The following is a 22186-nucleotide window of genomic DNA, read 5'->3' as shown; positions in this document are numbered from 1 at the left end:
GGTGCAGCCCGGGACAGAAGGGTGCTGCTGCCTGAGAGGGACTGTGGGAGCACAGCTTAACTTCTGCTGCTTCTCATCACCTCTGTTGATTGAGGTTTGCACAACAATGTCAAAATACCCAGCCCAAGCTCCTATCACTGCAAAAACCTCGTTAGTTCATGGTCAGCTTGGCTTCCTGGTCTCAAATGGCAATGAGGGGATGTGCACAACTGCAGTTGTGCTGGGATTGTTACTGAAAGGAGAACTGTGTCTAGTTCTGAGAGCACTGCCTGGGAAATTTCCTAGTGGCTTTTCTGTCTGGAATCTGTGGGACAAATGTGGATTTTTACAGTGATTCTCTGTGTGCATTGACTTTACAAGGATTTGAAATGCACCCCAGTGCCATAGATTTGGAACCTGTATGTGCTGTAATGAAACTGTAAAGTGATGCTGAGTTTAAGCTAGTGGTGCACTAAGGCTCAGCCAGTCCCAAACTCACTGCAAATAAAGGGCACTTCGTTATCACTCAATGCATTTTTCAGCTACCAGTTTTGAATACTGCCTACTGTGGAAATACCTTATGAATGTAAAAGAGGCTGAATTTTTGTCTTCTCAGATGACTAAGGTTTTCCTGGAAGTTTCCTGGTCTCTCTTTTTAAGTGCTGTTGAGGTGAAAAAGGGAACAAGGGATGAATTGCAGCCATTGCTTCATGAGCAGAATACTTGTAGAACTGTTTTCTACTTACCTGAAGATGTCATGTAAATGGGAGCATCTTTCCTACAAAGGTAGTACAAGTGTAAGGTGAAGTCACTTCTCAAGATTAAGTATCTAAAATGGGCTGATAGTCCTGAACTGAAAATTGCTGTAGTTTTTGTAATCAAGCTATTTTAAAGCTTGTCTTTGTGAAAAACATATTAAGGTTGAAGAACAACTCTTAGAATCTCTTCTGGATTGTCAAATGTATGTAATGGATATATGCATTTTGAATTTACAAGAGTCTGGATTGTGATACACAGCTTCAGTTTTGCTAACTTATATCATACACATTTTGACTAATTGTCTCTTTTTCTTCCTTGCCCCCAGGTGTTGTTTGGATTGTAGCATAGAGGCACTATGTACTCAGAGTGGAGATCCTTGCATCTTGTCATTCAAAATGATCAGGGGAACACCAGTGTACTTCACAGCTATCCTGAGAATGTGGGGAGAGAAGTGGCAAATGCAGTGGTGCGTCCTCTTGGGCAAGCTTTAATTACATCATCTGTTGGAAGTGAGAGTTTACTAAAAACAGACAAAGAAGTAAGTGTCTTTCCTTGGAGATGATAGTTTCCTTCATGCAGGAGTGACAGTCTAATGGTTTTCTATAGGCTCTTTTATTTTTTTCTCTCTATTGTCCCAAGTTTTATGAAGTGTGTTACATTTTTAGTTTAGTAATCTCCAAGAGGTTTTTATTAGCAAGTAGATCATAGCAACACTGTACTTCATGACTTAATAGTATATGTTATCTGAGCTACTGTACCAGGAAATTCAGGTTAAAGAAAACCAACCAACCAAAAAAACAAAACAAAAAAACCACACCAAAAAACCCCAAGGAATTTAGCATTTACCACAAGGCCTTCCTAATTTCCTTCAATTTTGAAGTAACAGTATGTGACTTCAAAAAAAGGTCTTTGTATAGTATAAGTATTTATTGGAAATTGAAAGTCTTTCACTAGCAGCTTTTGTGTGTTCCGAAGTGTTCTGTTTACAGTTTAGATTTAAGAGATTGAGGATTTAGACAGTGATTTGCCATCTATTCATATTCTTCATAATATCATGATATATGAGTTAATGGTTTGGTGTTTTCTTGCCGGATATGTAAAACAGAATTGCCCATACAACATAACTACAGTTTTGTTTTTATTCTTTGGTGATTTTTTTTTTTTTAATTAGAACTAATGTGCTCTGACCAGTACTTACATAAGAATATTTGTTTTTAATAATAAATTAAAATAAATGTTAATTTATTAGTAATTATGTTGTTATTGTTGTTATTATTTGTTATTATATTTGTTTATAATGTTGTTACATTTGTTATTATTGTTAAATAATTAATTTATTTTAATTTATTGCTTTGTGTTTGTTAGGTAAAATGGACTATGGAGGTGGTTTGTTATGGACTAACTCTCCCTTTGGACGGCGATACTGTGAAATACTGTGTGGATGTGTATACAGATTGGATTATGGCTCTTGTGTTACCTAAGGACTCCATTCCCTTACCTGTTATTAAGGAACCAAACCTTTATGTTCAAAGCATCCTCAAACATCTCCAAAATCTCTTTGTACCAAGGTGAGTGTTAGGGATTCCAAGCTACAGTCAGAAGGCAACCTGTCAGAAGACTCAATGAGGCATGGAGGCTCTTGAGTAAAGTAAGACTACTATTGCTGCAAGCTTAGGAGGAGGGTGTTTCTCCAAACGTCTTTTGTAATTTTGCACTAGCAAATTGTGTTGTTGCTGCTGTGATTACGTAATTAGAATCATAGTTAGTTTATTTACTTGAATGTTTACTGTCCCAAGAGCTTCAAGATTTATCTCTATTGGATGACTGGAGGGTGAGGGGAAAAGCATCATTATGTGACCATGTGCTTTTCATTGTGTAAAACTGAGATAAACTCAGAGCACATCATGGCAGTCCCAGCCCTTGTTAGTCAAGATTTGACTATGTTTGTGATGTACTGAAGGATCTCGCACTAAGTGACTGCTCTGTGCCTGCATCTTGCTGCCTGTTATATGTGCATGGTTCTGCTGACTGTCCTTCACCGGTAGTTTCGAAAGAACCCCGTGGTGGACTACTTCCTGCCTGATACCCTTGGGTGATGGTGTTGAAATAGACATTTTTCTTTCTGGGTCTTGTACACAGCTACAATGTCAGGGTGTGCAAACATCATTACCTTATTTATAGTTTATGGCAAGTTTACCTGCCATTGTTGTACATATGGATGTCTTAGTTTGGGGACAAATTTGGGAGAAAACCCCTGTATAGGATCCCTCTGGGAAGCAAACCCAAGTGGCCCCTCCCTCCAACCGGTCCGGTAAAAAAACCTCTTTGGAGAAAAGTAGAAAAAACTATTTTACTAAACAAATGAAGTACATGCAAGTATAAAGAATGAATAATACGAAACAATAAAACCTCTCCTTCTGAAGTGAGATGGCAAATTGAGAAAGTCTTTGCCGTGGGTGTAGCTCGGCTCTCTCTCAGTCTCTCATCAGTCCCAGTCCCTCCGGCACTGCTGGAAAATGCCGAGGGCCAGGCCCCGGTGGGCCGCAGGTGCAGCCCCCAGTGCTCCCCTGGGTTTTTTCAGTCCAAAGCAGGTTTAAACAGTTCCAAGAAAAAGGGAAAAAAACAGTCCAGGGAATTTCTCTGCCCTAGCTAGCTGAAACTAACTAAAAGCAAAAAAATAAATCTCTGTCCTGCAGTCTCTCCAAGCCTCCGCCGAACACCCCAGCCGGAGAAGAATGTGTAGGAGTCAGGCAGTTTTCTCAAAACAAACTCCGCGCTTCTCCTTGCTCTTAGAACCAGTGTTAAAGGCACAGGACTCAATATACAGCACAAACAGAACAGACGATTGGGGATACAAGCATCATAAAGTTACCCTAGGACAATGGACCAGATAAATAAGATTAAATAATAGTTGCCCTGCAAAGGTACTTAACTTCAGATCAATGTTTAGTATGTGTTCATAAGTATCAGATCATCTGCTTTTATCAGTATTAAGTGTGTATCAGTGCAGGTGGCCTTCAAAGTTCTCAGCTGTGCTCGGGTCACTTAACTAAAGGCTTTGTTTATAAAGGAATTTGAATAATAATTTGTGCAAATTCAGAGGAGTTCTTTGCTGTTTATTGATTGCTTTGAAGCACCTACTATTAGCTGCTGTTGCTCTTAACTTGTAGTGAAAATGCATTTAATTCCCATTAAAAGATGGTCAAGGCAGTGACACAAGCCTGAGGAAAGCAAGCTTCTGGATTAGACTGCAGCAGGAGGTTGTCTCTAAGCTTTAATAAGTGCAGAATACAGTCTGCTGTCTGGGATCCTTTATTCCCTTGGCACAGCAGAGAAGGAATTCTTCACTAATCCATTAACTAGTTGTTTCTGTGATCCCTTGCTTGCTTTCAAATTGAGGGCCCTAGGAGCAGGCAGCTCAGTAGTACAGATTCTTGCATGCTGCTGGCACAAGCTTCCACTTTACCCTTCTTTCCCACAGTCATTGTTGGACCTCAATGAAGACTGGTAGGCTATACATGATAGCTGTTGAATGAAATAATTAATGCCTAGAGACAGGGAGGGCTGAAAAATCATTACCTTAAACATTGTTCCTGTAGTAAAGCTATTCTGTAGTTTTTCTTTCAAGAGCCTCTGAGATGTATCTTAAACACTGATTTTTCATGGCTGCTGCTGTCAGCATTGATGTTCAAGTCCCTACTTTCTTTTTAAGTTCGGTCCTCTGGGGAGCTGTGTTCAGAATTCACTCCAGAAACAGGAGAAATTTCTACACTGCAAATGAAATGTAGAGCTGAATTGTGCACACCTGCCTTGAATAAAAGCAAAGATTCAGACTTAGGTGTCTGTGGTGGGGAAGAGGAGAATAATTTCTGGGTTTACCCAGTTGATGCAGGTTACTGATGTGCTTGTGTACAAAACTTACCCAGGTGCTGTTATAAGCAACCTGTATTGGACTGTCTCCTGGAAAAATCTGTTCTTGTGTTGAAGATATTAACTCTTTATTATAAGCCTATGTAGTATATGGAAGGTTGTGATTAAAATAACTTCCTTCCTCATCCTGGTTTTCTGGAAATGATAGAGCTGTTGGTTTGGCTGCCTTTAAAGTGGTGGTCCAGAGCCTGAAGGTTTCAGGCTCAAGATGGTTGACATATAGGTGAGGTGTGAAATGCAGCAGTCTGAAGTGGGCACTTCAGTGTAAATGGCATCTCAGGAGCTTGTGTACACCATACAGAGCAGGTGCATATAGATTGTTCTAGTCTGACTGCTCTGCTCAGTTTACAAATGTTTACATGCACAGTCCTTGTAGCGTGGTGCTGAAAAATAAAACTGTGGAGGCTAGGTGAGTCAAGTTACCTTTCCTCTATCTGCTGCAGTGATGGTAGAGAGGGTGTTTGCCTCCTTCACTGGCCTTCTGTCCACCCTGAAGAAGCAAATACTTTTTTGACGTAATTGAATAGGCCCCAGGCAACATCCAGGCTTTCCATTTCTGGCAACCCTAGAATATCCAGGTGGTCTTGAAGATGATTTCAGTAGTGGTTGTTACTGCTGTCAGATAAAGTTTCATTGCAACAAACACTGTTGGAAAGAAATATGAGAATTCTCTCCCCCTGTATTGCCTCTCCAGGAGACTGAGGTACAGTTATTTGGGTCGTCTGCAACAGAAATGTCTGGAATTGCTTGAGAGACCATTGAAGATGTGACTGCCAAAGTACTTTTTTTGTCATAACTTCATATGCTTCTCATGTGAAATCATGGGAACAGTACTTCTGAAGGAGTATGGTCAAAAGGCCACGGTCTGTAGAAATCTAGACACCTAAAAGTTTAGAAATAGTGCAAGCAGAACTTGCCACTGGGTCAACTTTGTGGACAAGGGGAAATCATAGATGGACAGGAATCTTCGAGTTGCCTTTGCAAGATTAGTGTAGAAGTATCCCGTTAGCTTGCATGTAAGCCCTGGTTTTTTTTAGTTTCTCTAAATGATTAGGGAAACAAATCTTGAAGCAGCCTTGGAAGCTTCAAGACTGTATAGATTAAGGATTTCTTTCAATTGAAACAATCAGCTGTGTTGTTGCTCAGGCAAAAAATACTGCTGTAGGAAAGGCAGGGCTCACTGGCAGTCCCAAAGTTTGTTGGTCTACTGAGTGACCCTGGGTTATGATTTAGCACTAGCATCAAGCAATCCACTGAGGTCCTGAACTGTGGCTAGTAGTGTGCAGTTTTGCATTAGGCATTATCTTGTCTCTGTAATATTTTTTTTCCAGTACTGTAAGACAACATTTATGCTGTCAAGATAAAAGCTAATAGTATTTTGTGGACCAGCACACTCTTGAAGTGCTTGTTATGCAACATGACTCGTGGTTTATACCGCATTGAAAATTTTTGGTAGGAATCTGGTAATACTACTTAGTAGTTCAGAGGAAGGTAATATTTTCATGATTTTTTGTCATCCCTTCCGTGGTGGTAGGAGAGATGATGAAATGATGCACAGGTTGAAATATGCCTTACATATACTGCACACTCTAATTTGTAATCTCCTCTTTCACCCTTTAAAATTTAGGCTTACTTAGGTTTTTTACCATCCTCAGATACTGTCCAGAATGTGTCACATTACTGTTTGGTAGCTGTTCTGCCTTGTCCAGACTAACTGATAGGAAGAGGTGATGCTGGGTTTTGCTGCTTCTGCACAATTTTGTGTTGAGTGACTCAGCAGTGCCAGTGTGGATCTGATTATTACTACAGGAAAAAAATCTAGAAAATATGAAACTGTTTCCTTCCTTCCTTCCTTACTGCTAACTGCTTACAGAATAAGATCTAGAAGAGGGTCGTTAGATAGGAACATCAGACTAAAGGAAGAAGGGGTAAGAGTTGATTTGGAAACAAGAGGAGAACTAGGAAGAATTTAAATTAGTTTGCTAACAATATGTTCTCCTAGTTTTGCCACTTCTGAATTATGTATATAATACTTCATGATGTGTCAACTGGATTGTGATTGTTTGGCCCAAAATAATTCTGAGATAATGGATTGTGCATGCTCTGGTGTTTGGTCTACGTATTGAGTCTCACGTGGAGAGGAGTGTTACACTGCATCTTGTGCTCGTTAAGGCAGAGTTAGGATGCCTAGAGACAGAGTTGAAGTGCATAGAAGCATATGGGCTCATGTTCTTGGGTCTCACTCAATAATATTTGTTTCTTTTTGTAACTGCTGAAAGTTCATGTTACTGAATACATCACTTTATGGTTCTGTTTCTCGAGCAGTGTTTTCTTCTCTTTCAGGCCAGACCCAGGATCCAGTCAGATCAGACTGTGCTTGCAGGTTTTGAAAGCTGTCCAGAAGCTGGCACATGAGTCAACAATTATGGCAAGAGAAACCTGGGAGGTTTTGTTATTATTTCTTCTTCAGATCAATGACACTCTTCTAGCAGCTCCAACTGTGCAAGGTTCATGTTCATCTTCCATTTGGTTCAAATCCTGAAAAACCTTCTGGCTCTTCTTGACATTCAGCTGCCAGCAGGATGGGGGAACCCACTAAAAGCTCTTAAGGAGATACCAATGCACAATAGCTCACTCCTAATTCTGCCCCATTACTCCAAAATAAAGCAATGCCAGAAAAGACTGAATGATTTGGAGCTGAGTTTTCCTGAAAGTATTTTTGCAGGACTATGACTTTATACAGGAACAGTTTGGTATGAACTGTTTCAGACAATATTGTTCCCTCTTTGTTTCACTGAAACCCTTTGTTTTGCTGTTCAGCTTGCCTAGTGCAAAATAATAGTGTCAGTTTTAACTATTAAAAAAAAAAGACTTCAATATAGACACAGTGCAATAGAAGACTGCCTGAGATTGGTGGATTCCTGCTGTCCATTATTACACACGTGGCTGGGCTTTATCTGTTGTACTCGGTCTTGCAAAAAGGCTAATTGGCTTTAGGAAGCAATCAAGGATCACTCTTAAAAATTATGAAAAAAAAAGGGCTTAATCTTTATGCACTTAAACAAAACTTCTTTGGGGAGATATTTGAAGTTATTTAGATGGAACACTAACTGAAGGTGTGCTTGGTTTCTGTTGTAAGGTGGCATTGCTGAGAATCTGGCTGAGAAATTAATTGGCGTGCTGTTTGAGGTATGGTTACTCGCTTGTACACGGTGCTTTCCAACACCTCCTTACTGGAAAACTGCCAAAGAGATGGTGGCTAACTGGCGACATCATCCTGCAGTAGTTGAACAGTGGAGCAAGGTCATTTGTGCCCTTACTTCCAGGTAGGAGAAATCCCATGGAAATAAGTACATGTATGGGGATAATCATGATTATACGCATTTTGGAGTTGCTTATTTGTAGAATGCACAGCAATCCAAAAGTGGATAAGCAATACAAAGTGAAAGATCTTGCTGTATCCTTGGATTGTATGTGTATTCCTTTGTTCTGCAAGGGAAGATCTGAGTTGGATTCTCTCTGTTCTTGTGCAAGCTTAGCACTTCTGTGATATTTTGCGCTTTGCAGCATGTGTGTGTATTAGTCTCCATCATTGTGACTCTTCATCATATGCCTTGAGGAATGACTCAGGAATATTAGTGCAGCATTATGTGTGTGTCACCATCAGAATTATTCCATGCTTTGTTAATGCTCATGCTGCTCGGTTTGAGGTGACTCCTGGACTTTACTTGACCCTGCGGAGCTGAAACGGTGTTACAGCTGCCTGGCACTTCTGCCCTGGCAGTCAATGTGTGATGGGCCAGAGGCAGACCACAGGCTCTCTGCTCTAGACAGTGGGGGAGAAGAGCTCTGCTGGGTCTTGCTGGGTATGGGTACAGTAAGGAATCATATGTGATAGAATTGTTTAGGTTGGAAAAGACCTCTAAGATCATCAAATCCAACCATACCTCCAGCACTGCCAAGCCCACCGCTAACCCATGTTCCTGAGCGCCATATCCACAGGTCTTTGGTGGCTCCCTTTGGTGTACCCTTTGGTGACTCCACCACTGCCCCGAGTAACCTGTGTGCCAGTGTCTGACAACCTTTTCTACCCAATCTAAACATTCCCTGGCATAACTTGAGGCCAATTTTCCATGTCCTGTCCCTTGTAACCTGGGAGAAGAGGCCGACCCTTTGGTGGCTCCATCTTCCTTTCATGTAGTTGTAGGGAATGAGAAGGTCCCCTCTGAGTGTCCTTTTCTCCAGACTGAGCCCTTCCAGCTCTCTCAGCTCCTTTTCTTCAAAGGTTTATTAAAACTTTGAAAAATTTTGCTCTGAATTACCTGTCAAAATGTGAAGTGTGGATAGGTTTTTCTTGGTTATGCAGCTATTTGTTAAGCCCCTGGGAAATAAAGCTGCAGTACGAGTTCTATGTTATTTCCCACGCTATTTCTTTAGCTATTTTTGGCTTGTTAGATGTAGCATTACATAACGGAAAATACTTTGATTCACTGATCTGAAAAGAGCAGCTCTGTCTCAAAACATGTGTTGGTGTTCTGCACCACACACTGTGCCTACACTTTCTCTCCCACTGTTGCTAACAGTCTTGGTTCTGTTGGTGCACAGGAATCTGCAGGGTTTCTGGAATGTTTTAGTCTGTGTTCAGTAATGTTGGTTTATGCCTGATACATAGAAAGTTAGTCTCCTCTGAGGCTGGCTTTAAATTCAGTGGTACTTCAAGCTGCATTTTTAATACTTCAATGAAGCTCCAGCTTGAAACAGTTAAAATGATTTAGTAAACCGTTCTTTGAATTGCGTTATTAGCAATAAGCTGAGAGTAAATGTTTCAGATTAAAACCATGTGGAAAATTATATTTGTAAATCTGTACACATAAGCATATTTAATTTGTGTCCTTGGCTGTGATTTTTAGCAGGATGAAACTAGAGTCTTAATTGTGTTGCCATACCAATAGATACTTTTACCCCATCTAGATTGCTTTAAGTATATTTTAACTGTCTTGGGTGTGTGGCTTAATATTTATTTCTGTCTTCAATAATTCTTGAAAATGTCCCATATGTCATTAAAGATTTGATCATGTTCCTTGAAAAACTGTTTTCTTGCAGTCATAGGGAGAATTGAAGCAGTGCACTCTGTTGCCAGGCAGTGGTGTGGGGTGTGATCATGCATGGGCTTGGGCCAGGCTCTTCTGGGTCTTTTAGAGCCAAGTAATTCCTCAGCAAAAACATAGCATGGGGTCTTGCCTCTGGGCAGTAAATGTAGGTGGGCACAGGGCTGGAGAGCATTTGCTACCTGGCAGTCACTCTTCCACCACCAGCAACTTTAACTGCTGGGACTCAAGCCCCTTTGCAGTAGCAGCTCCAGTGAGCCTAGGAGTGCCCTGCTTGACTCCCTGCATGCCCCACTCTCACAGGCAGACCAGCTTTCCTCACCAGTCCGACCCCAGGTTTTTCATGGGAGTCTCACATGTCTTGTTCCATAAAGCCCTTTATTCCAGGCACAGTAACACAGAAAGAGCTTGAGCTGGTGCCTCCAATGAGCAGCCCCAACAAAAGACTCCTGGGCTTTTATCCCCTCACAGTCCAAGCTCATGCAAGTCTTGGCTCTTCCTCCTTAGCCCTCAGCTTTTGCAGTGTCTGGGCACCTGGCTGGGCCACAGGTCCAGTGCCCTTTGTTATTATGCACAGGGTTTGAATTTCACAGCCTCACTTCAGGGAGGTCAGTCTGGAGTTGTCACTGCAGCTGCACCACCAACTCCTGCACTGAATGGATTTCTCATCATCCTTGCATCTGGAGAAGGCCTCATGTCCTAAAGCTCTTTCGCTTTTCTGTCCAGCCTAGGTACTGTAAATAGGTTGTGATTTCAGACACTTGTGTTAATTGTCTGCAGGTTACTGTAGTGCCCACTGCTGGGAGAAGTGGAAGATGGAAATTCAGCCTGTTTGACTCTTGGTTTAGAAGTCAGCCATAGACTACTTTTTTCCTCCTCTTCTCCTAGTTGTAATGACTTTATAAAACTGTATGGCTTTATAAGTTAGTAAAGATGAGTGGGTTATTTCCTGACCATTGCAAGGAAGTTAGCTTAGGGAAAGACAATCTTATTTCTAGGGATGCTGTTCATTGTGAAAGTGCAATGCAAAGCTCTTCCATTCCTTTAGAAAACATCAAGATTATGTTGATCAAGGAGGTTGAACTGTAACTTGGTAAAGCTGGGTATGAAGCAGGGGTCAGATTAGATAGCAGGAGCTCAGTAAAGGTCATTGGTGAGTCTTCAGGTAGTTACAGCTCTTTGGAAAAATCTCCATTTGTCCAAGCCTTGTTCTCATGGCACTGGACCACTGGTTTGTTCTTTGCTGGTGTGTCGATCCCAGCCCCTGGCACATGTGGTGCATCTGTTTTGACAAACTCAGTAAACTACAGGTTGCAAGTCCTGTGCTGCTTGTAGGTCAACAGTGAGTGCTGCTCAGGGTGCTGGGGTACAGTGTAGGTCATCAGTCACAAGCTGGAAATTAGAACTGCAACTTAATATGACTCTCTGTAACGTGTCATTGAAAGCTTGAGCTAAAGAGCTGTGAGGATAAGGGCTTGAGTTTTCTTAAAAAAACCCATATCCCTCTTCCTTCATATCTAAGTCCTGCCAGATGTGCACGTGTCTGTGATAACTGGTGACCCCTCTGGCTAAGTGATGGGAGAGCGGCTGAGGGATCTTGTGCCTTAATAGCTCTCGGGTTTGGCTGGAGCTTTAGGCAGGCTCCAGGAGTGCACCATCCAAGGCTGTAAGAGGGCTAAGTGATTATATAAAATGGAGATCTCTAGGAAGACTTGGGATGTTGCATTGTTGCCTGCAGACTCACCTTTGGGCTGCTGATACCTTTGGGGATCAAATACACTGTTAAATTTTGGAGTATGAGCTGAAGGATAGGTCTGTCTGACTTGCTTTCTAGGTTGCTGCGTTTTACATATGGACCTTCATTTCCTCCATTCAAAATTCCTGATGAAGATGCTGGTCTGATTCCTCTTGAAATGGATAATGAGTGTGTTGCACAAACGTGGTTTCGCTTTTTACATATGCTGAGGTATTGTAATTGCAGCCATCCGTTGTTCCTGTTCTTGCATCAGCTCTATACATTTGCATGACAAACGAAGCATTTTTCTGGAGATTGCCAAGATTAAGCATCTAAATAGAATGAAATGAGAGACTTGTGCCAGTGCCATGCAGCAGCTCGGGGCAGGCAGTGAGTGGTGGTGTTCAACTTTGAACTCTTTCAAAATGTAAACTGGTTCAGTTAATTAAAAACTGCTTTAGCTATTTGGCATTTTGGAGGATCTGAAAAATAAGAGTTCAATAGAATTTTGTTTCTCTGAGATAACAAACAGGAGGAGCTGAACAATAGTTCTGGGAGATACATACAACTTCCATTTATTCTCCACGTTAAATTTAGCCTACAATTTATCTTTAAAATGGGGCTTTATATATGAAGAAATCTATACAGTTAATTTTACAATGCATGTTAATCTTTCCTAAATGCACAGGTGAACCAAATGTTATGTTTTGTTTTAAGACAAATTAATGCTCTCAATGGCCAGAATATTGAACAATTAATACAAAATACTGTTTAATAGTTAAGCTAGATAAACATTAGTCTGTTTAAAATTTATTTTTTAACTAAAAACCGTTCTTTCTTCATTTGTAGTATTAATGTCACAAGTATTGTACTCTTCAAATTTGCAGTTTACACATTTGTTGTTTCAGGATTTGAGTCAGTCAGGAAAAATGGCTCAAATTTTTACAGTCCACTGCCTTTCTTGTCAATTTTTGATAATATTTAATTTGTTGCTTACCTTTCTAGAATGACTTCAACAATACAAGAAACTCTTAACTGGGTTCAAAAGACCTCATAAGTAATTTATAATACTGCAATAATTAGTCTAGCAAATATGTGCTCTGGTTTGTTTTATTTTACTAAAATTGTTCAGTGTGTTTGGGTAATGTTTAAAAGGAAGACAGTTACATACTACCAACCCAGGAAGTGAAAATTGCCTTCCTGTGATGGAGTAACAGCTAAAATGTGTTGATACTGGATTCTGGTTTGTGGTGTTATTTAAATGACTTAAACTATTGCATCTTCAAGTGTTTTTAAAGTCTTAACAGCTGTTCTTAAGCTAACATATATTATCTTTTTCTGTGCAGTAATCCTGTGGATTTGAGTAACCCAGCCATTATTAGCTCTACCCCCAAATTTCAGGAGCAATTTCTGAATGTGAGTGGGATGACTCAAGAACTGAATCAGTACCCCTGCCTTAAACATCTGCCTCAAATATTCTTTCGTGCCATGCGTGGAATCAGCTGTTTAGTGGATGCATTCCTAGGTAATGTTATCATTTGCAAGTGTATCCTGGAATTGATGAGGAGGAGACTTCAGATTACTTGTAAAAAAATTTGTGTGCACAACAGCAACATTTGAGTGCATGAAGTTGTAGATGGCCTCAGTTTTAAATGTAAAACAAATAAATCAGAAATATAAAATAAAACAAGGGATCTCTTTCCCAAACAAGGCTTCTTTTCTCTTTCCATCTAATCACCAAAGCAAGTGCTGTGCTTTTAGCATGTTGTGAGCACTCACCACTGTGCTTCTAATCTTTGTGGCAACTGCTGTGTGCCTGTTTTATAAGGTGTTGAATTTGGGCTCTTATCTTCAGATCTTTGTGAGAGTTCTCCATAGTTTATGGCTGGGTTACTACTAGTGCTGAGTAGGAAGCTCGTGTTTCTTTGTGTCTGCTGGTAACTGAGTAGCTCTGGCTGGTCAGTTTTAAGTACCAGGATGGAGTACCTGAAATTTAAAGCATTATACTTAGTATGCTTCAGACCTACTGAAAATTCTTCAGGGAATACATGCTATTGTAAACTTGGAAGAGCTGCCTGTCTCCAGCTGCTTTTCTGCTTAAATGTGTGCAAACAAATGTCATCTGCTGTAAGTGTGAACTGATGGGAGATTGCAGGAGACTCGAGCAGATACGTAAACAGTATTAGGAAAAAATCTGCCAGTGGAATGAGACTGTCAGCCTGGAGAAGAGCAGGCTCTAGGGGCACAGAGGACAGGATTTGTCTGGATATTGGGAAGAAATTCTTCCCCATGAGGGTTGGTGAGGCCCTGGCACAGTTTGCCCAGAGAAGCTGTGGCTGCCCCTGAATCCCTGGAAGTGTCCAGGGTCAGGTTGGACTAGACTTGGAAGAACATGGTCTAGTGGAACGTGTCCCTGCCCATGGCTGGGAATGGAATGCAAGGTCTTTGAGGTCCCTTTGAACCCAAACTATTCTGTGGTTTTATGAATCAGACACTTAAGACTTCTGAAGATCTTGTAGCAAGATAAAGCACCCAGAGTGATAATAGCCAAACTGGAGTGCAGAAATGGTGACTACAATGCATTGTGGCACAGTAGATTTGATAGTTAAATTAAATTCAGGCTGTAGGTATGGAACAGGAGAGTGTGCTCAAGCAGACTTGAGAGCTGCAGAAGGCTTTTCAGCAAAGGCTGGTTGGTGAGCTCATTACCTTCTGTCACAAGTGCTAAAACATTGGGTTTTATCTTGTTCTCTCTGGTCTCACATCTCATCTCACATGATGTGTTTGGCAAAATAGTGCATCCTCTTTTCCAGACAGATGTACCAAAACAATAGGTTTCATAGTGCATACTCTGCCTGGGGTGTAACACTGATGATTTAGCAGGAGCAAATTGTTCTGTAACGTGTTATGAAAAGTACTTGGGTGCTTTAATTAACATGGTCAAAAAAAATCTTCGTCAAATTCTCAAGTACTTCGGTTCCCCACTTAATTTTTCAAATGAGGATGTTGGAATTCATTAAAATGGGCAGAGATAATGTTTGTCACTTCAAGTTTTGCAGAAGTTGGATTGCATCTGATTCTGATGGGGAAGAGCTCTGTACACCATTAATTTCCCTGAAGATGGATAAAAACTGGTCTAATGTCCTACTGCTGCCAGAAAATTATAACTCACTCTGCTTTCTTACTCTATCTTATGTACTGCTAGCATTTGACTGTTCAGCAGCTGATTCAGCTCAAACCAGGCAGAGAGCTCTGTGGTGGATAGGTCTCATCTTAATTTAGTGAGCTAAGGTGGCTTTAAGGGCCAGACATCTTAGAGATGTCTCAGAAAAAGGTTGTGGGAGTTATGATTGGGAAAGAAAGGCAAAGGTGAGAGGCATCTGAATTTTGGCAGAAGTGAGCTGTGAAATTGTCTTTGGCAAGTGAATCTTGCTCCTTTCCCTCTGCCTGCTTCTAGACTCGTTCCTCCCATTTGCCATTTCCCACAGCCTTAAGGTGTGGGGTCCGTTGGTGTTTTTTGATCAATTGCTTATCTTATGTAATTACTGTTTTCATTTGCTTATGCCTTTATTTCTGCTAATAGCAAAATAGGAGAGGTGTTGTTGTTGCTACTGCCGTTTTAGGGAGCGGCGGGAGGCATGGCTGTTGACCAGAGGCTCCTTTGCTTACTAATAACCTGCTCTGTAAGCCCATGTAACTCTTGCTGAAAGCCTTCTTTATTCCTGGCCTCACAGGCATTTCACGACCCCGGTCAGACAGCGCACCGCCCACGCCAGTGAACAGGCTGAGCATGCCCCAGAACACTGCTACCAACACCACTCCACCACACAACCGGCGGCATCGGGCAGTGACGGTGAACAAAGTGACAATGAAAACCAGCACTGTAAGATTTCATACTCTGAGTAGCTGACCCTTTGGACCGTAATTTCCTTGATTCTAGGAGCTAATTTGTTCTTCTGTTCAAACAGGTAACTACTGCACATCCTTCAAAAGTGCAGCACCAACCTTCCTCTACTTCTCCGCTCTCTAGCCCAAACCAAACAAGCTCTGAGCCTCGGCCGCTTCCAGCTCCTCGCAGGCCAAAGGTTAACAGCATCTTGAACCTCTTTGGATCATGGTTATTTGATGCAGCATTTGTTCACTGTAAACTTCATAATGGAATAAACAGAGACAGCAGCATGACTGGTAAATATTACAGAAAATATATGTACACTTTTTTCCTTGTTTTATGGACATTTCCTACCTGCAAGATTAACACATACATAATCCAAAAAAAGTAAAGTCTGAAGTGCTGTTGCAGTTAATCCCTTGAGTTAATCCCAGAGCCAGCATCTGCTACTAGCTGAGCAGCTGTTTGAGGGTTTCGAAGTTTAAAAAAAGCCCACTTTCTACTATTAAATACTCCCTTGCTCTAACAAGCATGGCACTTCCAATTATGGTACTGGGGGAAATGCTATTAAGTGAAGGAAATCGTATGGTAGGAGTCCACTTCTTAGTTTGAAATATGCTTGAGTCTCCATGATTAATAGGAACTATTTATATTGACTCTTTAATATTTGAAAAGTTGTCCTACATTGTGTCCCTAAAATAGTTAGTGAAGTTGCTGCCTATCAGTTATGGTTGCTGTGTGTTCCCGTTAATGACTTGATATCTTTGTGTCTTCAGCCCTTAACTGCCAAACTTATTTTGTCTCCTGTGCTTTGCTCAGCTGCAGAGGTTAGATGTTTTGAGATATAACAGAATTAGTGTTCTACTTAGAGAGGCTTTTTAGCCCTCATCTTACTTTCAGTGATAATATTCAGAAAAGAATAATCTTTCTCATTCCTTGCATTTTTCCTGTTCCTTGTATATTTTGAACATCTGCTAACTTTTCCAAGAGAACTATCCATCAATTTGTCAGTAAATCACTGGCCTAAGAAAAATAAAGACATTTGTTGTAGCAAGTTGGATATATAATGGGACTTGACAGAAGCAGTTAAACTGGTGATCTTCCGTTTTTATTGCATCAAATTCCAGTGTGAAAGCTTAGGATTTGGGATCTTCTAAAGGTGTTTTTAGGTATATAGCACATTGGTTTTGAAAGTGTTCTTTGTGGGTTTCTGTAGCAGGGATTTGGAATCTTTGTGAAAGGCCCATGACTTATAACTAGGGAAGCAGCTGAGCTTAGGAAGGAGCAAGGCATCCTTTGAAGGTGTGTTCAGTTGCATATCCATTTAATGTATTACTACATTTAGTGCTTTTCAGATTGATTAGATCTTTTTAATTTTGACATAACTTGTTTCTTGAGTGACTTTAATGAAACACTTAACCTGTAAAGGAAGGATGTCAGCTGAGATGGTGCTTATGCAAAAGTGTCAGCTGTAAACAGATTATATTATACTGGCAGAAGTACACAGTCATCCAAAATCAAAAGGTTTAACTTCCTTAAAGGCATTACAGGGCCTTCTGTTCATATATGCAATGTCTTAAATCATCTAACAGCAAACAGAAAATTGTTGTGTTACTAGCCTTACAGGGATATTTACTGGCTTTCTGAAAACTAGAGACAGCTGTTCAGAATTGAGTTAAATCTCTTCCTCCTCTGTGCTTTTCCAAGATGTGTGTAGCAAGGCCAGTCTTTGCACATCGCATGATCTGCTGTGTATTAGCAGCAGTGGTTTTGAGATGATGTTGGTGGACTCCCAGGAGCCTGTGTCATGACCTGCTTTTTTAGTGATTTGGAAGACAGTATTAACTTACGGGAATTTAGTCAAGCATCTGCTGCCCTTGCAGTGTGTGCTATGTAAGGTCACTGATCATGATAGTGCCAAAGTAGGCTGGCTGAAGGAGAGAGACCTGAGTATGGACCCCTACCTCTGAAATGCTGTAGAGAGGCCCCAAACTCTGATTGCCTGATTTATCCTTTTGCTCAGCCTCTGCTTAAGGTGGGAAAATTAGCAAGACATGTAAAGGGCCAGGCCCCTGGAGTTTCTGCTGACTCGAAGCATCAGTGTCTTTTGAATGAGCTTTAAATCCAAAACATAAAGTTTTTATTCTGGGAATCTGACCTGTGATGCCTGATGCCTCCAAGTGAAGTCTTTTCCTCCTTGAAGAGCATAAGGCAGGAGGTGCTCTGCTGACTGATGAGGTGGGCCAGGAGGAGTCTGTATTAGGGCCCCCCACATTGCAGAAGTGGGGCCCATCAGTAACAATCCGATCTATGCATTGTGCCCATCCCCGTGCACATTGCTCCTTCTGCCCAATGTAGATGTGGCTTGAAGGAGGAGGGCCAGCAGAGAAGGGATGGTTAGCTGCCATAGTCCCTATCCTTAGGAAAGACATCCAAAATAAATCTGTTGCTTTACAGGTGTAGTTTGGCTATTCCTGTATGTCTTGGTCCATCTGCTATCCTTTGTAGCCATGACAGTTCAGCCACTAGCTGGAATATTCTTACCATGTCTGACACTGCTATTGATAATCTTAGCATTAGCTTCAAGAAGCACTATTATTTTTATGAGTGTTTTAAATGTTTTGATTGGGACGTATCTGCGCTTAAAATCAGCTTTGCCAAGTAGTATTGTCTTCCACTGGCCCACACACACTATGTTTGGGTCTGGAACTGCAGCTGTGTAAGATCTCAGCAGCTTTAAACCCTTCTAATATTTGCTTTGTTTCAATGTCACACAATTAGGAATTCCTTCACTTTTGGCTCTCTGATAGGGCTTCTTTGTTTCGCTGATAGCTGGAGGACCGAGGACTGCTTTGCAAAAGTATTGCAACTTGCTCCTTGATCTTGTAGATACCCTGTGCCCCGGGACACTTCTGGAACGCTGCGTTTTCTAGTGTGTGTTTCTCTGTCCTCTTCTGTCACATGGCACAGTCTCAGTGAGAATCCCTATGATGTGTTTACCAAAGAGAGATTTGAGCTCAGTGCACTGCCTACCAGGGGCCCTGTGGATCAGCCATGATTTCAAGCTCTAGTTCAGAATTTAGTTTGGTTCTTTTAAACAAATCCTGCTAACACACAAGGCCAAACACACTGTCCTTATCCCATCTTACAGCGCACTGTTTTGATGAACTCTAGGAAGTAGAGAGCCCTTGATCACGGCTGATGTGAATGACTACCCCTCTACCCTTCCTTGTTTCCTTGTCCTGGGATCTCATGTTTTACCACTGGAACTCTTTAACCTCCAGAATGGAAGTAATGAAAAATGATGTGTGGAAAAAATGTCAAGCTTTTTGTAAGTCGTGAGATGAAAAAACTGTCTAAATGGATAGAAGGGTAACTGAACTTGCTCTACTTGACCCTGCTTTGCTGGGGAGGGCTGACTATCTCCAGAGGCCCCTTCAGCCTCAACTCTCCTGATTCTGTCAGCTTAACTGCTGCCTCACAGATTTTCAATTTTCTGTCATCTCATGGGTGAACTTCTTGTACCAGCTCTTGATTGGAAAACTAGGTATTCCACATTTGTGGTTGTTCTGTTTTTGTCTGTCTTTGGGAAGAGAGAATTGCTCTCTCTCAAGATTAGCTGGAAGTCATCTTTATACAGTTGGCTACTGGTTATCACCTGCAAAGCAGTTGTCTTTGCTCTTTGAACCCTGTCCTGCAAGCTAGTCCTGTGTCATTGTTTGGATTCTGAAGCAGAGTAATGTTCTTCCATCGCTGGCATGATGCTTTTGGGCCTTGAGTGTCCTTAGCTGGTTTTAGTTTCTGCACACAGACTTTAATGGTGAAGCTTTATGGTAGGCAGCTGGTAAACATCATTGTGTTGTGGTGAGAGAGTAAAAATGGCCTGTTGGAAGATGCATAGGTGGTTTGAAAGCCGCTGGATCCTGCTGGCGTAGTCGTTAGAATTAGATGGGTGTGTGGCATTTATGTGGCTGATAGTGTGGGATAAATAGATCCCTATGATAGATAACACATTCATAAGAAATTGGCTTAACCTGTTAATTCCTTAACCTGTATGAGGTTAACCCAAGAATGACAGCTTGAGGTATGTGTATCTGTGCCAGGGCAGGTTCAGTGGCAGGATGTATTTCAGACAAGCTTGGCTGTACAGTGGATGCTACTGCTACCTACTGTCCTCAGCCTCTGAGAATAGGGAGAGGGTCACCAGCACCTTGTGCCAGCATTTCAGCACCTGAATCTTCCAATCTGATGGGCTCATTCTCAATCCTTGTATCTAAAGGATGCCAGCTGTGCAGTTTATAGCAGCTGAAGGAGACACCTTAGGGGCTTGCTGATATCATTTGGGGCTGTTGGCAGTGGGGGAGCCTTGGGGTGCATCATTACCCTCATCTCTTGTGGCCCTATTGTCATTAATGTCCCATAAATGTTTCTGGGGCTCTAGGAGCAAATTCTAAGCAGTCCTGTCTGGGGTCATAGTGAGTGCTGCTGAGAGGTTTGGTTACAGGTCTGACCCTGCCTGTTCAAAGATATCGCTCTCCCCAGCTGGTGGCTGCTGGAGTTCCTACTCTCTTCTTTCTCTTGGCAGTGTTTGAGATTTTAATGTTTCTGTAAGTGTTGTACCTTGTGTTTCTGCTTTGGAAGATTGTTAATGAAGCTGGTGGTCAGGGGAGGCATGCTCAGGTATTCTGGTTGTTAGCAATTTGGCTTAGGGAAATGGGAGCTGTAATACCGTTGGGAACTGCTGGTTTGGAAGTAGGAGTACTGCTGTGAGGAGATTGCAGGTAAGTAACTTTCCCCCTGCAAGACATCCCCAAATTCAGAGGAGCGTTAGGATAGCCTGGTGTCTGCTCCATGGGCAGTGTGACGTGGGGACAGGTCTATGAGCTGAAAAGGTTTAATACATGTTGAAGAACTGGTGTATGTTGATATGAGCAGCTCTAATTTTGGACTTCGTACTTTGTAACCTTTTGTTCATTGTTTTGCATGGTACTTCCAAATCCATAATTTTGGACCCGTATGCCAATTTCCTATGTGTTTAACAAGCTTGCTGTGTCATAAAGCTTTTAATCTATTTTTTAAAAAGCTAAAAGCTTCTTAACTTATATTACAATTTCACCATCTTAAAAGTATTTTATAACTACTGCTGTCCTTTGATTTGTTTCCATTTTATTTCTATTATCTTGCAGCATCTTTTATCCAAATTCTTCTTTCTTATAAATCTTGTAAGTAGGAACCAGTAGCTTTTCCTTAATTACGGTCATGCTTTTCTTTTTCCATAATCCCATATTTTATTTGTAAATTCATTCTCATTGTCTCTTGTAGCTTTTGCACTTTTACTTGAAAAAGATGAGTAATTTTTTTGTGTGTGTTTTTGAATGGGGAGGATTGTTGGCAAAAGCAAATTAATCTGCCTGAATCACTCCCATCTTTTCTGTACTTTAGTCTGTGATCATGTCATGAATTTCAGGACTTTGCACTAACCATGTTTTTTTTACTTAAAGCTTATTTTACAGACCTAGTGTTTGATTTGTATGCATTGTGCATGTAGTGTTTTTTTTCCAACTACAGTATATTGCTGGATAGCTTATTTAGGACAAAAAATGGCTCATGGGAAGATGCATAAAGATTTGTACTTATTTGCTACTTAACGTCAATGAAAATTTATGAGGTAAACATAGGTTAAATGATAAATTTGAGTACAAAAAATTAGGAGTAGGTACTTGTCATTAAGACATTTCCTTTAAAACAAAACAAAAAAGCACCCTATCTGTAAATTATCAGGTATTCCAACTGCTAAAGTGTTAATATGCCTTTGTTTGCAAGACTGACTGTGAACCTGCTGTTCCCCAGTGTCCCAGAGCTGAGACAGAAGAAGTTCTCTTTTGCTGGTAGAAACACATAGGTGTGATTATGTCAGGAGCACGCGTTGTCTTCTGTTTGCTTTTGTAGTTCATAAACGTTTTGGAAATCCACCTAGTCTTAGCTAGAAACAAGAACACACTCTTTAAGATCTTAGTAATCCTAGAGCAAAGCTGTCCAAGGAAGAGGGAAAAAAATGTGGAAAAAAAAAATCACATTGAGTGCAGTATATATTTTGTTTTGGTAGCTATCCTGGAAGAAACGATGGAGCCAACAGAGCGAGTGGTCTCGTATCCACACAATGGTGATGTGTGAGAGGGAGACCAGAAATCTCTCCAGGAAGACATGGATTGGAGTGGTGTGGACTGGCAGAACTGTCTTGTGGGGAGGGAGCACAGAGCTGGGCAGAACCAGGTTAGGACCCTCTGAGAGGATTGTGGAGCTTCTTGTAGTATGGAGAGCAGGAGACAGCCAGCCCATGGTAGCTGCTGTCTGGAGGCTCTCTTACTTCTTTGGCAGTTTTAGTGATCATGTGAGGAGAGAGGGACCAAAGTAGGAGAATGGGATTCCACAACCTTCCCTTTCTCATATGGGGCCTTAAAATTTTTTGATTGTTTTTTTAATAAGTATGTTTGTACAACAGAACTGGATCGAAGCCACTTGGTGTTCAGGGCAGCATGAAATGAGTTGGCCAGCTGGAAGTTAAGCAGTTCCTTGGAGGTCGCTAGTAACGGCACCATCAAATTTTTTTCGTTGTTGTTTTTTAAGGGAGCAAGGGAAGGTGGCATTTCATTTTTGTGGGGACAAGAACCAGATGATGCAGATCCTTGTCCTTTCAGAGAGGGTAGGAAGCTAGTATTGGATATAAGCACTCCCTTCCCAGCAAAAAGTTGGGATGGTCTATAGGATATGAAGGTCTGAAGGTCA

The 22186-nt window shown here is 41.3% G+C and overlaps 1 protein-coding gene across 5 annotated transcripts in view; it reads left to right on the top strand.

Annotated features, from left to right (window-relative positions):
• The window catches only part of RALGAPB (Ral GTPase activating protein non-catalytic subunit beta), a 66968-nt gene that overhangs the window by 6209 nt on the left and 38573 nt on the right, over positions 1-22186 (top strand). For 2 of the 5 annotated variants that reach the window (XM_040079671.2, XM_040079669.1), the window contains exons 2-10: positions 1064-1276; positions 2104-2306; positions 7012-7175; positions 7808-7994; positions 11611-11742; positions 12858-13036; positions 15246-15394; positions 15480-15696; positions 20587-20622. In XM_040079671.2, the coding sequence (XP_039935605.1) occupies positions 1094-1276; positions 2104-2306; positions 7012-7175; positions 7808-7994; positions 11611-11742; positions 12858-13036; positions 15246-15394; positions 15480-15696; positions 20587-20622 (1450 nt within the window). In that variant the 5' untranslated portion in view covers positions 1064-1093. Of the gene's footprint in view, positions 1-595; positions 766-1063; positions 1277-2103; positions 2307-7011; positions 7176-7807; positions 7995-11610; positions 11743-12857; positions 13037-15245; positions 15395-15479; positions 15697-20586; positions 20623-22186 lie in introns of all 5 variants that reach the window. The other 3 variants (XM_040079672.2, XM_040079673.1, XM_058422662.1) reach the window with 2 other exon arrangements.

Source organism: Hirundo rustica, chromosome 16 (genome assembly GCF_015227805.2).
Source record: "Hirundo rustica isolate bHirRus1 chromosome 16, bHirRus1.pri.v3, whole genome shotgun sequence".
Classification (NCBI taxonomy): domain Eukaryota; kingdom Metazoa; phylum Chordata; class Aves; order Passeriformes; family Hirundinidae; genus Hirundo; species Hirundo rustica.
This window is presented reverse-complemented; position numbering and strand designations above follow the sequence as displayed.